Here is a 17143-nt window from a genome sequence, read left to right on the forward strand (position 1 = left end):
AAGTATGACCCCCCTCCCTGGGCATTGAGTATTTATGAAGTTTGCACCAAAACCCAGGCACTGGCCCACACTGGGAGTTTTTTGCAAACTTGTGGTAGAGCCCCATGCACTCCACCGCTTGAGCTGGGGTCAAAAGTCAAATGTTTCTGTGAATATCCCAGGTCCCACTGGACCAATGTCCTTGATCCTGGTGTCATTTTGCCACATAGAGCGAGTTTTAGCAGGCCTCCTGGTCTCTAAATTAGTGCATTTTACAAGAGAAATTGTTTCACTAGCTCTTTGAACCATCTTTTTCCTTGCGTCTGGCTCCTGGTGTATCTCTTCTCATGCTAGAGCACAGAAGCCCAGGTCTTCCCCTAAATGGTCCTCAGAGGACCGTAAGAGGGCCAACCTGATTGGCCCTGGAGAGACTCACTGGCCCTGGATTCAGCTGCAGACAGAGGGCCTGAATTAGATAGTGGTGGAGGGGAATACTCCGTCACAAACGAGACGGATATCCCGTCCACCATATTAAGATCCCATTATATCCGATGGGGATCGTAATACGGCGGATGGGATATCCATTACGTTTGTGACAGTGTATTTCACCTGCCGAGATCTAAATAAGGCCTGGAGTATTTAGTGCATCAGTGCATCGGGGGCGTGTCCTTCCAGCTGTCTATGGTGTTCCTGCCTTCCAAGTCTAGGGTCTAACTCTCTTTCTCCCCCTTAAGTGTGAGTGAAAAGTTCTGAATGTCAGTCACCCCAGGACAATCTCCATATGCCACACCACCCCTCCATCCCTGCACTAGCACTAATGCTCCTGCACAGCACGCTGGGACAATCCAATATGACAGCATGAAGTGGTCTGTGTGCACAGCTCCCCTCGGGGTCTCAGCTCCACCTGTGGCTGACATGAATGCCAGGGACTTTCCCACAAAAAACTCCAAGGGGAGCCCCTCCTGTGCTTGCTCCAGATGTCTGGGCTTCCTCCTTTATTCAAAGGGCATGGGTGTCCCAACCCTAGTACAGTGCAACAGCTAATTACCAGATGCATGTTTTCCTCCCATCCCCTTCCTCCTCAGGAGTGGAGTGAAGCACTGATTTTTTTTGTGTGGGGAGGCTTCTGTTTTCTCTGCTGGGAAGCAAAGTATTTAACTTGGCCCAGCAGGGTGACAAAAAGCCTGGAATCTGGTCCTGAGCTGAGCCAGAGAAATATGACAATTCTAGATGACTCATAAGGTGTACATGTAGGTTCTTTGGACCTGCATAATGAAACTCTGCATGCATGTTCCAATCCAGTTTGATACATCAATGGACTGTACTGGCCTAAGTGGAGCAAAACTGCAACTTAAGGCAGATTTCCCCTACATGTATAACACAGTGGTACTGCAGATAATCTAGTAAACTCTATTGCCATATCAATGAGTGTCTACTAATATTATAAGGCCCGCCCCAGGTCAACATCTATCCCTGCAGAGTCCATGCTACGCCAGGCTACTTGTGCACAATTACTAGGCTGTGCACAATGGAGTCTCACACACGGAGCCTGCACGTGTTCATGTGTCCATTTGGAAATGAAAGGTGAAAGCATAACAAAACAATTCGGATGCAAAAAGTAAAAGAAGATGAGAAGAATAAGTAACAGAAAGAGTGCCCAAATGTGTAAGAAATCCACAAGCACAACTCCAAGCCCTTACAGACTAAGACAATTTTCAGATCTGTAAAGTGTGAATTCTTGATCACTGAACTTCTAGAATTGCACCACCCTGTCTCTCCTCGACATGTCCTCCTCCCACGTCGTTTTCTACATCAGAACCCCTGGTGACGGTTCTTGCCCTTCGTGCGACCTACTCCTATCCTTTTCCTTCTATTCTGATACCTAGCCCTAACCCTCCAACGTAATAATGTATCCCACCCATCCCTGGCAACTATACAGTGCTTTGTAGATTGGTTTGTGATCTAGAAATCTGAATATTTACCATCAGTTACTACTGCTTGTCTTAACCTTATTCTTCCCTTCGTCCGCTCTTCTTCCATTGTACCAATCAATGTATGAGCAGCTGCTTGTGGTTTTTTGGTACGGTGATGTACGTGTCAAGAACTCACCTGTTGAACTGAGCAATTGCAATCCTCTGAAAGTCATTGCAGAAGCGATCCAGGTAGTAGGCATGAGACCTGTTGCTTTTGGGGTTGATACCATCCCAGCCCCAGCTGACACTGTACTCGTAGATATTGGTGTGGCGCAGCTGTCAACATAGAAAACATCAATGTTAGCCTGGTAAGTACTTATCACCAAAACACAGTGTGGGCTTCACTGATGAGCAGGAAACGTCTATTGTTGGAAAGATCCAGTGCCTCACTGTGTTCAATAGTTCCATATTTAAACACTAAGCATTGGCAGACTCTGTAGACAACTTCCACATTTGTGCTACACTACGCAATTATATCAGGCAACAATGACTACGATACATAAAATACATGGACTCCATTAGTAGCCACAACTTCTCTGATGTTTGTGGTGCATACGTGTTTTCCTTTTACTTGTTAATGCAAATTCTTTAAATTGGAAAAAATATCACTGACAACAGTGAGGATATTTGTGACTTTTTATTTTATGTATCTTTTGTAGAGTGCTGCACTGACCAATTCCTTGGCTTTTGGGCGCTTTAGACTCTCCATCTAACCCGAGACAGATACAGCAGACTTGTTAGTGTTTGGACTCTCAACAGAACATTACATGAATGAAGGCTCTCGAGCATGTCCAAAACCCCATGTTAATGCAAGTCAGAATGTTCACAGTATGGTGTTTGTGACTCTTGATTCTTGAGGGAGGTGTTTGCTGCTGAGCTAGTTTCTTATACAAGTCAATTTAACAATTTGCTCAATGTTTTCTTGCACAATATTTCTCCTATTTCTAGTTGTTTACCCTTGTGTCCTTTGTATGTTATTGCTGACTTGGAATTGCACTGGGTGAGAATTTGGTTTATCCCCCAGCCCTGTCGCCTGTCTTCTAGTCCCAGGGAGTGTTGCATTTCCTATGCGTTGCATGAGTGGCAGAGCCATCCCATGTAATCTGTGTATACAAGTCCAGTGGTCAACCCTCTGCTGGGTACAAGCACTGTAGAACCAACTCCCTTCATTATGGATGGTATGATTTGTAATAGTTTTCTTTTTTTCACAAGGAAAACATTTTTCCAAGTAAGGACTCCCCTTTTCATACACACTTTTGAAAAACCAGGATGTGCAATACATTTTCTGCATTACTTGCAAGTATGTTTACAAGTTGTAGAAAACTCATAACTAGAAGAAGAAAGAGCATCCCCTAAACACCAAAAGCTCAGGGTACTCACTTCAATCCAGGTGGGGCAGTTACGGACATTAGATACTCATAGAAAATAACGTTCCTCTACTAAAAGGAGATTACTTATACTATAAAAAATGGGTCCCGATTTTGCTTGTGTGCTTTGAATAAAACAAGAAAGGACTGTTAGAAATAGGGTCTCTAGTTTGCAGAGGTATACACCCTTGTCCAAATAGGGACCACAATCCTAGTCAGGTTAAGTCACAACCCAATCCAAATTATCCTCTGCCCACCCTCTGGTAGCTTGGCACTGAGCAGTCAGGCGTAACTTAAAAGGCAAGGTGTAAAGTACTTGTGCAATAAATCATACAGTAAGGCAGTGAAAACACCACAGAAATACACCACACAGTTTTAGAAAAATAGATAATGTTTATCTGAGTAAAATAAGCTCAAAACGACAAAGATCCTTGCTGAAATATCACTTTTAAAATGTTTATAAGAGTCTCAATCCTCAGAAATTAATAGTTGTTTCTTTGTGACACACAGTACCTGAGATGGGTCAAACATAACGACCCACAGAGACCACAGAGGAGGAGATGTGTGGAAAAAGAAGGTGTTGCATCAGATGTTCTGGTGCGGCACAGACGTTGCCTTGTTTCTTTCCATGCTACAAGGGTTTTCGGCGCACAGTGTTGGTTCTTCACTACGATGTGGGATATTTTGATGCTCAGGAACAATGCGCTGAAAATCCTTGATATGCTGAAAGAAGGAGCAACTGCTCTGTCGATCTGGTAGGCGATGCGTAAAATTTTTCACCACAAAGCAGGAGCTGCATCGAATTTCCAGTCGGGAACTCAGTGCTGCATCATTCCGGTCAGCTATGCGGTGATTTCTCAGTCTCGATGCAGGCTTTGCGTCGATTTCTGCAGGCGTTGCATCGATTCTCGATGCACAAGGAGTTTCTTGAAGAGGTGAAGTCTTTGTTGGCCCTGAGGCTCCAGAAACAGGAGGCAGGCTCAAGCAAAGCCCTTGGAGAGCACTTCTGGGGAAGGCAGAGCCCTTCCGGTGAGGTCTGAGGCCAGTAGGGCAACAGCAGGGCAGCAGTCCATCTCCGCATAGTAGTCCAGATGAGTCCTTTGGGCAGCCAGGGAGCTCCTCTGAAAGAGTTCAGGTATAGATCCAGAAGTGTCTGAGTTGGTGGGGTCAGAGACCCAGTTTATATACCCAGAAATGCCTTGGAAGTGGGGGAGACTTCAAAGAATGGTTTTGAAGTGCACATGTTCCCTTTCTGCCTAGTCCTGTCTGCCAGGGTCCCTGCGGGGGGTTATCAGTCCTTTGTGTGAGGGCAGGCCTCTAGTCTTTGAAATCTAAGTGTCAGGCCCTCCACCCTTCCAGCCCAGGAAGACCCAGACAGTATGCAGATGAGTGCAGATGTGACTGAGTGTTCTATGTTTGTGGTTGTCTGGATGAAATGCACAAGGGAGCTGTCAACCAGCACAGACCAGACGTTGAGGCTGGGAGGCACAGATGGTTTTAAGTGCAGAGAAATGCCCACTTTCTAATAGTGTCATTTCTAAAATAGTAATATAAAATCCAACTTCACCAATAGGCAGGATTTTCTATTACCATTTAGGCCATACTATATATATGACCTGGTTACCCCTTTCAGATCAGAATCTACTACTCAAAAAGTATATAAGGACAATCCTAATGCTAGTCTGTGAAAGGAGGGGGGCTCACAGTAGTGGAAAACGAATTTAGGAGTTTTTCAATACCAGGACATATAAAACATAGATGTACATGTCCTGCCTTTTACCTACATAGCACCCTGCCCTGTGGATTACCTAGGGCCTTCCTTAGGGGTTACTTATATGTAGAAAAAGAGGAGTTTAAGGCTTTGCAAGTAGTTTTAAATGCCAAGTCGAATGGCAGTGAAACTGCACACACATACTTTGCAATGGCAGGCCTGAGGTATGGTTAAGGGGCTACTTATGTGGATGCCACAATCAGTGCTACAGGCTCACTAGTAGCATTTAATTTACAGGCCCTGCGCACATGTAGTGCACTTTACTAGGGACATATAATTAAATCAAATAGGCCAATTGGGGATGAACCAATGTTACCATGTTCAAGGGAGAGAGCATATGCACTTTAGCACGGGTTAGCAGTGGTAAAGTGCTCAGAGAGTACTAAAAACAGCGAAAACAGTGTCAGAAAAGTGGAGGGAGGCAGGCACAAAGTTGGGTGATGACCCCCCTAAAGCTGTCAGGTCTAACAGGGACTATGTGAAGGAGATCATCTGAAATAATAGTACAAAAGTGGTCTTCCTATAAAAAATTGGTATGATTTTATTTTTAATACTGTAGTACGATATTTAGAAGGGCCAGAATTAATGGCATTTTTCCTGGACATAGCAGATGTCCTGTTTCTGTGTTTATGCTTCATGTGGGGTGTGGATAGTGGTCCAGCCCTAATGTTCTATTTTCACCCGTAACTTTCATGTGGTAAAGCGCAAGCCTCGTTTATTTTGTTCAGGCGCAAGCATGTTTCAGATATAGTTTACTTTAACAAATGGAAGACAGTTCTAATGATATGGACTGTCTACATAGTACAGGGCTAACTCCCAACCCTCCCGTGTGGAATGTCCTCTATTTCCATTACATGAAAAAACACACACCAGGCTTTAAAATGATTTGGGGGGGGTCCCTCCATACATACAGTTACTATTGATTTCGGGTGCAGCATGCCAGAGTGACGATTGGGTGAGTTAAACTCAGGACTCTTGTTTACTTTATAAGTTGTGGGGTAAGCCAAACATAAACTGTACCAGGAGATGTGGTGTAACTTTTACCAAAAACTAATAAGAAATCATGCATTGCTTACCGAGCTCGGATATAACTGTAGCCATCAAATGAAAGTTCAAGACAATGATAGTGGTAGGTTAACTCCAAGGACTTTGATACTTATGTAGCAATCTTTTTGTAACAAAAGGAAAATTTATAGGTAATGTGTATATGGTGGGCTGAAATGGAGATCAGCTGTAAGGATATATCTAGTGTTTATAGGAGTGAAGATTGGGTCACAATATGTCTTTCATGAAATGTAAATACTGTGACTGACTATACATTTCATATCATTTCAGGTTTATGCTAGGACGTATCATGGTCCAAGGTAAATTTTGGTAGTCCCTTTTGAAGTATTGATAGAAGTAAATGTTTTTGAGGTATATGTTTTTGGGGGTGAGATCTGTCTTTATTATGTCAATGTCAGGACTGACAGCCACTTTCAACTAAATCAGCAGGTAACAGGATTAGTGGTCATACACAGTGTTCAACTACTTGGCATTACTTCCGAAATATAGGAACACCATGCTTAGTACGCAAGACTGTTTGATTACATAAGTGGTTGCAGGATTTAAGTTTGTTTCTAGGTGGTATTACAATTGTGGACTGGGTTGATAATTCTGTGATTCTCTGTCTAGGCCCTATGTTTTTTTGGTCTACAATTGTGTTTGCTTTACAAGTTTTTCAATGAAGAAATGGACTTGTTCAATTGGACCAATTTGGTGTTGAGTTTTACCATTAGAGGTAATCATTTTTTAGGCCTTTACATCTCACTCACTTAAGGGAACTTGGGTATTTTTTTTTAAGCACTTCTTATTTACTACGGCTTCTTGCTTACTGGATTATATTCTGGGGTTCATTGTCTATAGACACTATGTGACGTTTGGTATGGCGGCATGTGATGTAAACGCATGCGTTCATCTTTGATTTTTGGCACAATATATGCTATACATATTTTTTTCTTACTGGTGTTGATTTTTTGCTATACGTTTTTTCTACTAATTGCACATTTCTTCTTGTTTTTCTTTCTTCATCCACTTGGTCTATGGGTGAATGAACATAATTTTTTCACATCGTTAGTCAAGGTTTTTTTGTCTGTGTCTTTTTCTATCCCTATCATGGGACAAAACATGCGACGGCTGACACATCCACATCATTGTAAGAACACCTGAAACTAATGCCTGTATTGTATTGGAAATGAAGTAAAAAGTTTACCTACATACGGTGCCTTGAACTGGACGACTTTCATTCCGGAAAAAAGGATTAAACATTTTCTCATAAGGGACTGATTCAACTAACTATGGTTAGGGGGCTCACAATAATGATTGGACAATGAACTTGCATTTGGAGTGGTCAGATATCTAACAATATACCAATCAGCAGTGTCGCTGCTGAACTCATAATTCAAGGGCCACTTGTAATAAGGATCTTCCAAGTGTACTGATACCAGATATGTGTAACTTTTTCGGACATTTTTAGGTCCATCTCCGTTTTTACTAAAAACAACCAAAACAACAAAAACACATGCTTGAATATAAAAACAACTAGTGAGAAATATCTGCTATGAGTCGCTCCTTTGTTGACTGATTGTGACCAAACATAACAAAACTATCCATTTGACGATTGTGCATTTCCTGTGGATTTTAGTGCTGTTTGCCAGACCGGTCCCCTTCTAATCGGAGGACAAAATTTATTTCAGTTATCTGGAGTTTTACTTCAAATAAGTTAACCAGATATGTATGCCTGTGTGTCTTTTGTGCATACCAACTTTAGTTAGTTGTAAATTCGCACTGAGTCTCTAACTTCAACTGCCACCAAAGACTCATCTTGGCGATCAACTTTGTTTGGGTTTCAAGTGAACAGCACTGGTCCACTTTTAATACTAATTTTGTCTATGTCAATAAACTTCAGAGAGTTCAGAGTAAAAGAATTCAGAATAAATCTGTTGTGTGGATAGAAAAATGCAAATGTGAAGTTGTATCAAACATAATGTCAATTGATTAAGCTTTTACGGACCATAAAAGAGCGCAGGTTCTTTCCATGAAGCCGATCATGTAAGTATCAGGTTGACACAGGGTACATTTAAAAAATAAAATTTGAATTTCTATTGGTACCCTCTTCAGAAACACTCTGTGGGGGTTGGCCAATGAGCTCTTTTTGGTGGATTTTGCTTCTCATTGCTTGCTTCTTATCGGCTTACCTTCCTCTTATTGTGTTTGCCCCACCCCTAGAGCATGGACACATTACTATGTCCTTCCACTACTTGCTTATATAAGTACATTTTTTTTTTTAGTTTCAGCACTATACAAGTGTGCATGTGTTTTTACACAGTCTCCCTCATATAGTTCTCCCCCTTCTACCACATTCCATGTTCCTCTTACTCACACATGCTTCTCACCTCTCCCTCCAACTTGCCTTCTTGTCTGTGTGTTTTCCCTCCATCAGCACAACACTCCACTTTGTCACCCATTTGATCCCTATGCACGTCCCTGTGCTGCTTCCCCCACCCATGCCACATGTTGCTTTCATTCCTTATACTCTCTATTACTTCCGGCTCAGCCAATTTTGCTGTTGCTTCTGCCATGTTGTTTCACCCACCCACTTAAAAACTCCACACACCAGTTGCACCCTCTTGTTGCTTATGCCCCTCGTCCACTGTGTTGCTTTTTCCTCTTATGCTTCTCTACATTTAAAAACGCCTTTGCACTTTTTTTTCCTTTTTAGTTACCTCAGGCTTTAAATTCTTAGCTGTTTTTTACATTCTTTATTTAAGCAGCACAGATTATAAACAACTTGGGGGGTCATTCCAACCCTGGCGGTCAGTGTAAAAGCGGCGGCCAAACCGCCAACAGGCAGGCGGCATAAAAAAATTGAATTCTGACCCTGGCGGGAACCGCCAACAGAGACCGCCACTTTAACACTCTGACCGCCACGGCTGGACAAACAAACAGTGCGGCGGTCACCGCCAACAGACAGGCGGGAGACAATGTACCGCCCACCCTATCACAACTCACCAATCCGCCACCTTTTCCGGGGCGGGAGCCCCGCCGATAAAAACACGGCGGAAACAGACATTACGAACGGAAAACGCTCACCTCTACACACTCCACGAGGAATCTGGACAGCATGGAACCAGAACTACACATCCTACCAGCTATTGTCTTCCTGCTCCTCTACCAGGAGCACGAACGCCGCTGCAGAAGACAACGGTGAGTACTGCATCTACGACACAGGGGAGGGGGGAGGCAAAAAATTACGGGGACACACATATGCGACACACCCACCCTCACCCTCACCCACAACTACATACACATCAATGCAGAGCAACAACTCAGACTGACACCCCTAAACCCCCCGGAAGAATGCAAAGACAAAAAAGAATGATTATGAAATTCAAATATATTGTACGGCTAAGTAAAACATTATTTCGAACATCTATAACTATATATACATATGTAAATTGTCCTGCCCAAATTGGGTTTCAGCCATTGTACGTGGGCCAATGGGCCTAAACACATGGGCAAAGCCCACAGAGGAGACCCGAATCCATTGGAGAGAACACTGCAGGGGCATCAGATAGCAAAACTACAGGCAACTCAGGGGGAAGGAAAGGGGGGGCACCTCAGCCACATGAGTCCACGACGCCAAATCCACGAGGGGCCTCCATGGCCACTGTCCCATCCTGGGGAGTGCAAAGCCACAGTCTCTCAAGTCTCTACAGTGGGTGGGTTGCCCACTGTTACATCCTGGGGAGTGCACAGCCACAGTCTCTCAAGTGGATGACAGACTCCACTGGTACTGGAGGAGGCATGGTGCCCAGAGTGCATCGTGCAGCCCTGGCCGACGCAGATCCGGGCCTGCCCCTTCTGCCAATGGGCCAGCGGTGTTTGAGATGAAGGGCCCAGCGGAGCGGTGCAGAGACGGCGGTGCCCAGCGGAGTGGTGCTTGAGATGAAGGGCCCAGCGGAGCGGTGCTTGAGATGAAGGGCCCAGCGGAGCGGTGCAGAGACGGCGGTGCCCAGCGGAGCGGTGCTTGAGATGAAGGGCCCAGCGGAGCGGTGCTTGAGATGAAGGGCCCAGCGGAGCGGTGCTTGAGATGAAGGGCCCAGTGCAGCGGTGCTTGAGATGAAGGGCCCAGTGCAGCGGTGCTTGAGACGGCGGTGCCCTGTTCAGCGGTTCTGGACTTGAAGGGCCCTGTTCAGCGGTTCTTGAGACGGCGGTACCCTGTTCAGCGGGCTTGACTTGAAGGGCCCTGTTCAGCGGTGCTTGACTTGAAGGGCCCTGTTCAGCGGTGCTTGACTTGAAGGGCCCTGTTCAGCGGTGCTTGACTTGAAGGGCCCTGTTCAGCGGTGCTTGACTTGAAGGGCCCTGTTCAGCGGTGCTTGACTTGAAGGGCCCTGTTCAGCGGTGCTTGACTTGAAGGGCCCTGTTCAGCGGTTCTTGAGACGGTTCTTGTGCCCTGTTCAGCGGTGCTTGACTTGAAGGGCCCTATTCAGCGGTTCTTGAGACGGCGGTGCCCTGTTCAGCTGTGCTTGACTTGAAGGGCCATGTTCAGCGGTGCTTGACTTGAAGGGCCCTGTTCAGCGGTTCTTGAGACGGTGGTCCCCTGTTCAGCGGTGCTTGACTTGAAGGGCCCTGTTCAGCGGTTCTTGACATGTGTCTCCAGGGCACCATTATATTGAGTTCACTTGCCACCCGACATGTGGCTGCCGGGCCCTTCGTGCACATCTGTCTTCTCGCTTGCGGGGCCCTCCTGTGCTGGTGTCCCGGGCCCGTGGGTGTCCTCCTTCACCCCTGGAATGGGGCTGGTGGGGCCCTCCTGGGCAGCTCGCCTGCTGCCGGACTTGTCGGCCGTGCTGCCCTTGCCATCCTTCCCTGCTCCTCTGTGGCCCTTGCCTCCCTTTGTCGATGTGCCAGGTGGCACCCCACTTCCTGACAGTGCCAGGGTAGTGCCTTTGGAGGTTGCCGTCTCTGGCCTCTCGCGCCGGGCCTTGCCTTTCTTTGACTTTTTCCCAGGGGGTGGGCTGGCTGTCCCTTTACTGCTTGCCGAAGTAGCTGCCCTTGAAGGTGGTGGACTCCAATATCCTTGGACTATGGTCCTTGTAGGTCCAGGGGTTGTGGTGGCTGAGGTGCTAATTGGACTCTTACGAGATGGAGGGGGTGGGTCAGGTGATGGAAAGAGGTTAATTTTGGATAGGAAAAACTTTTTAGGAGCAGTGGGAAGGGTAGGTGTAGTGGGTATGGGAGTGGAGGAAGAGGATGTGGTTGTAGGAGAGTCAAGTCTGGTGTCTTTGGGTGCAGGTGCTTGTGCTGGAGGCTGTCGTGAGGTGGATGGCTGTTGGGTGGGTGGCTGCCTGCGTTTGTGTGGTTTGGAAGAGGGGGTGACAGACACACTGGGAGAGGACACAGGGGACATGTAAATGGCAGTGGGGGTGGTGACTGCACGTGTGCGGAGTGTTCTGGTGGGTGTGCTGGTGATGGACATAGTGGCTGAAGATGTTGTGCATGCAAGTGTGAGTGGAGACGTCACAGCGAGGGAGGAGGGAGAGGAGGAGGAGGGGGACACAGAGGAGGCAGTGGCTGTTGGCATGTCTGCATATGGATGTTGCTTGTGTGGATGCTTGTGTGATGTGTGGTGCTTATGTCTGGATGAGCTTTCCTTGGGTGTTGAGGTGCGTGCAGGCTGGTCTGTAGGTGTGTCTGGGATAGGCAGAGGTACAGGGGAGTGGGACTGGGTTGAGTAAGTTGGAGGAGGGAGGCAGGAGACAGGGACAATGGCTGCCATCAGTGCTGAGGCCAGAGCATTGAACGATCGTTGATGGGCAGCCTGACCCGAATGAATGCCCTCCAGGTATGCATTGCTCCGGTGCACCTCCCTTTCTACACCCTGGATGGCATTCAAAAGGGTAGACTGCCCAACAATGAGTGTCCTGAGGAGGTCAATGACCTCCTCACTGAGGGCAGCAGGGGTAACTGGGGCAGGGCCTGAGGTGCCTGGGGCGAAGGAGACGCCCACCTGCCTGTGTGAGTGGGCACAGTGCGAACGCTGAGGGGCTGCTTGGAGGGCGGAGCTGGTGCGTTGGGTGGCGGCTGTACCTGTTGTTGCGGTGGGCACGGATGTTGCCGCCACCACAAGGGAGCTCCCTTCCGAGGACGTGTCTGTGTCGCTGGTGTCTCCAAGTGTCCCCGTTGTGGAGCTCCCCTCGCCCTCCGTCTCACTGGTGAACTCCGACTCGGTTGCATGGCCCTCCAGGGCCATGTGAGATGCAGCTCCCTCGTGCTCCGATGCCACTTCTCCTCCGCCTGATGATGCTAATGCACACATGAACAGGAAGACCAACAAAAAAGGGGGGGGTGGAAAATAAAGACATGTTGAGTGCATGCATTGGCGACACCGTTGACGGAGAGGACAGACACAGAAGCCCCCTGCACTATGCCGCGCACTTGGGGTACACTACTCAATCCGTGGGACATGGCCTACAAGCCTATGGACGACAACTCCACACATAGGTGACACAGGGCCATGAATAGCTGTACTTGGCACCCTACAGAGGTGGGGGGCGGGGGCACAGGGCCATGCCTAACGGAGGGGACTAGCCTACAGAAATCGCCCTGGCCTAGTGATACCCACAGCCCTCCTCCCCCACCCAGACACCTCCACTGCGCGCTAAGATAGCTGAATGTGCTTGTACTCACCCCCTTGTGTCTGCTGTGTTGTCCTCACGCGCCCATCCAAATCGGGGTAGGCCACCGCCAGGATCCGGGACATCATGGGGGTCAATTGACGAGTGGCACCCCTCCTACGTTGGGAGGCCATCCCCTGCAGAGCCTCCGCGGTCTTCCTGCTCCCGCAGCGGATGTCCTCCCACCTCTTGCGGCAGTGGGTGCCCTGTCTGTTGTGGACCCCCAAGGTCCGGACGTCCTTGGCGATGGCACGCCATATGTCGATTTTCTGATGGGCGCTGACCTATGTGACATGTACAGGGGGAGAAAATAGAATAACATCATTTTCTGCATGCTCGATGTGAGTGGCCCCCATCCCCACCCTTGCCATGTGGCACATGCTCTCATCTGTCGTTTGATGCATGCCTCATTCGCTCCCCTCCCCACCATCGTTCATTCACCCCATTCAACCCAGGCATTGGCGACAAAGCATGGTCCCAGTGTACTTACCTGTTGGCCTGTTGGTCTGGAGGACCGTAGAGTAGCGCATACTGGGGGAGGACCCCATCCACCAGTTTCTCCAATTCTTCAGAAGTGAAGGCAGGGGCCCTTTCCCCAGTCGCAGCAGCCATTGTCTCTTCCAGACCGAGGTCACAGCAGCACTTGCAGTATAGGTCCTCTCCTGTGGATGATCAGGTCTCGAGTGATTAAGCAGATAGAAAATGGCGGTCACGCCCGCGGCGGTGCGTACCGCGACCGCCGGCGCACATCCTCATTGGCTCCTGAAACCCATAGGGTTCAATGTTAACCAATGCGGCTTTGCACCGCGGTCTTCGACCGCCTACCGCCGACTCTGTGCTCGCTGTTGTCCTTCCTAGGCACCGTCCGCTGGGACTTGCGAGGAGATGGAGGAATCTTCCCGTGTACAGACCGCTGGTGGACCTGTCGACAATGGAAGAAAGACATGTCATACTGGCATACAGGCTTGACAGAGCCACTATACAGGAACTGTGTGCCCAGCTGGAGCCAGACCTGATGTCACCCATCCGCCAACCCACAGGGATCCCCCCTCTAGTGCAGGTGCTGTCAGTACTCCATTTTTTGGCAAGTGGGTCATTTCAATCAACAGTGGCCATGTCATCAGGGATGTCTCAGCCTATGTTTTCAAAGGTGTTGTCCAGAGTGTTGTCTGCCCTGATGAAATACATGCGGAGCTACATTGTTTTCCCTGAGGTGGGCGATTTGGCAACAGTGAAGGGTGATTTCTATGCCCTTGGACATATTCCCAACATCATTGGTGCCATTGATGGGACACATGTGGCTTTGGTACCCCCCAGCAGGAGTGAACAGGTGTACAGGAAAAGAAAAAGTTATCATTCGATGAATGTCCAGGTGGTCTGTTTGGCTGACCAGTACATCTCCCATGTAAATGCCAAGTTCCCTGGGTCAGTGCATGACGCCTACATCATGCGAAATAGCAGCATCCCTTATGTGATGGAACAACTACAGAGACACCGTGTGTGGCTAATTGGTGACTCTGGTTACCCCAACCTGTCCTGGCTACTGACCCCAGTGAGGAATCCCAGGACCAGGGCAGAGGAACGCTACAATGAGGCCCATGGGCGGACTAGGAGGGTGATCGAACGCACCTTCGGCCTCCTGAAGGCCAGGTTTAGGTGCCTGCATATGACAGGTGGGTCCCTAATGTACTCACCAAAGAAGGTGTGCCAGATCATCGTGGCCTGCTGTATGCTTCACAACCTGGCTTTGCGACGCCAGGTGCCTTTCCTGCAGGAGGATGGTCCAGATGGTGGTGTTGTGGCAGCTGTGGAGCCTGTGGAGAGTGAAGAGGAGGAAGACGATGAGGACGACACAGACAACAGGGACACAGTGATACAGCAGTATTTTCAATGACACACAGGTAAGAATCAACACCGGCATTTTACATTTACTTACAGTCTCCTGCCTCTCTACTGTCTGAGTTTCCCCCCAGTGTATGTTAACTGAGTTGTGACTTTCCCTTCCAATTTCAGAGATGTGGGCCCCACTCCGTGACCTCTGCTTTGTTTGCCCATGGACTACAGCTGTGTGACAGTGGTATGTTGTCATCACAATGTAACTAGACATTTTGGCACGTTTATGTCTAATACATTTGTTCAAAATACAGGCAGACTCCAAATTATTTTTGTGCAATAAGTGTTTTTATTGAAGTGCTCAATTTAGGGACATGGTTGAAAATCGGGGATGGGTGATGGTGGAGGAATGTCCATGGCAGAGTCCAGATTTTCAGTCTCACAGGTGCATTGTCCATGTGCCTGTGGAAGGATGGAGCAGGGGCAATTTAAGGTTGGACAGGGTGACAATGTGGGACAGTGGGATGACATCAGGGGGTATCCTTTCCTGGTGGGGGTCTTGGCATCCTACTCTATCTTCTTCCTAGATCTCAGGCCCCGCTTGCGGGGTGGTTCTCCTTCTGCAGGGGGTGGGGTTCTGGTGGCCTGTTGTTCTTGTGTGGGGGCCTCCTGTCCACTAGCGCTGGCGGAGGTGGTAGCCTGTTCTTGGTCCATGCTAGTGACAGGGGCCCTTTGTGGTGCCACATGGTCCCGCAATGTGGTGACAATCTGGTTGAGAGCCACGACGATGGTCCCCATTGCGGAAGTAATGTTTTGGAGTTCTTCCCTGAACCCCAGAAACTGTTCCTCCTGCAGTACCTGGATCTCCTGGAACCTGGCCAGTACCGTAGCCATCGTCTCCTGGGAGTGGTGGTATGCTCCCATGATGGAGGAGAGGGCCTCGTGGAGAGTGGGTTCCCTGGGCCTGTCCCCCCCCTGTCACACAGCAGCCCTCCCAGTTCCCCGGTGTTCCTGGGCCTCCGTCCCCTGGACCGTGTGCCCACTACCACTGCCCCCAGGTCCCTGTTGTTGTTGGGGTGGTGGGTTAACCTGGGTGCCCTGTAGTGGTGGACACACCGCTGATTGACGTGTCCTGGAGACAGAGGCATGGGCCCGCTGGGTGGGAGCTGTGCTGGTGTTCCCAGAGGGGGGTAGGTCTGCTGTGGCCTGTGGCTGTGTGAGGGGAACCGACTGTCCCGAGGTCCCCGATGGGCCGGGCTGGTCATCTGGGTCCAGGGAGACAGAGCTGCTGTCATCACTGTGGGCCTCTTCTGGGGGTGGGATGGACATTTCTGGACCCAGAATCCTGGGCGGTGTGGTGGCGTTCGGGTCCTGCAGGGGTATAAGAGTATGATTATTGCTTCTGTGTGTGCCATATCGTGCAATGGGTGGGTGCCCGTGTACCCCAGTGCTGGCATTCCCTTGTGGGGGCTGTTGTGACGGTGGCTTGTGGGGGAGATGGGTATGTGCAGTGGGCATGCTTTGGTGATGGGTGACCATGCTTTGTGGACGCATGCAGGGCTAGGTGATGGGATGGGTGGGTTGTGATGGTGAGACATTTGCAAGGAGTAGGTGTGATGGGGGTGGGGGTGAGGGTGGGGGTATGAGTTGGCATGCAGGTGGGGTGGGGGGGATGAAGTAGTGAAGATGGAACTTACCAGGGTCCATTCCTCCAGCTACTCCTGCGAGGCCCTCAGGATGCAGGATGTTCAACACTTGCTCCTCCCATGCTGTAAATTCTGGGGGAGTAGGTGGGGGTCCGCCGCCAGTCTTCTGCACCGCGATGTTGTGCCTTGAACGCACCTTCCCCCGTAGGTCGTTCCACCGCTTCCTGATGTCGTCCCGATTTCGTGGATGCTGTCCCACAGCGTTGACCCTGTCCACTATTCTTTGCCATAGCTCCATCTTCCTGGCAATGGTGGTGTGCTGCACCTGTGTCCCGGAGAGCTGGGGCTCTACCCAAACTATTTCCTCCACCATGACCCTGAGTTCAGCGTCTGAAAACCTGGGGTGTCTTTGGGGTGCCATGGGGTGGTGTTAATGAGGTGTGGGGTGGTGTATGTGTTGATGAGTGTGGTGAGTGTGGTGGTGTGTGGTGTTTTGTGCGTGGATATTGTGTGGGTGATGGTGTAGTGTGCCTCTGTGTGATGGTGTTCTCTATTCTGTGCTGTCTCTCTCTGGGCTTCGTCTCTGATTTGTGGTCGTAGGGGTTTGTGGGTGATGTGGGTGTGTGTTTTATAGTGTATTGGGTGCGTGGGAGTGTTGTGTGTATGTGTATCAGGTGTGTGTATTTCAAATTGTCCAATGTGGTTGTGTTTTGTAAAGGTGTGTGTATTTGGAGCGCGGCGGTGTGTACCGCCAATGGAATACCGAGGTTGAAAGACCGCCGCGTGGATTCTTGGGTCGGAATGGCATGGGCGTATTTCTGTTGCCGTGACGGTGGAGGTTTGGTCATCGCCAGTT

General features: G+C 49.0%; 1 protein-coding gene across 2 annotated transcripts in view; it reads right to left on the reverse strand.

Annotated features, from left to right (window-relative positions):
* Positions 1 to 17143, reverse strand: part of LOC138245589 (uncharacterized) — a 1324589-nt gene that overhangs the window by 1083239 nt on the left and 224207 nt on the right. For both annotated transcript variants that reach the window (XM_069199313.1, XM_069199321.1), the window contains one exon: positions 2089 to 2228. In XM_069199313.1, the coding sequence (XP_069055414.1) occupies positions 2089 to 2228 (140 nt within the window). The remainder of the gene's footprint in view (positions 1 to 2088; positions 2229 to 17143) is intronic.

Source organism: Pleurodeles waltl, chromosome 1_2 (assembly GCF_031143425.1).
Source record: "Pleurodeles waltl isolate 20211129_DDA chromosome 1_2, aPleWal1.hap1.20221129, whole genome shotgun sequence".
Classification (NCBI taxonomy): Eukaryota; Metazoa; Chordata; class Amphibia; order Caudata; family Salamandridae; genus Pleurodeles; species Pleurodeles waltl.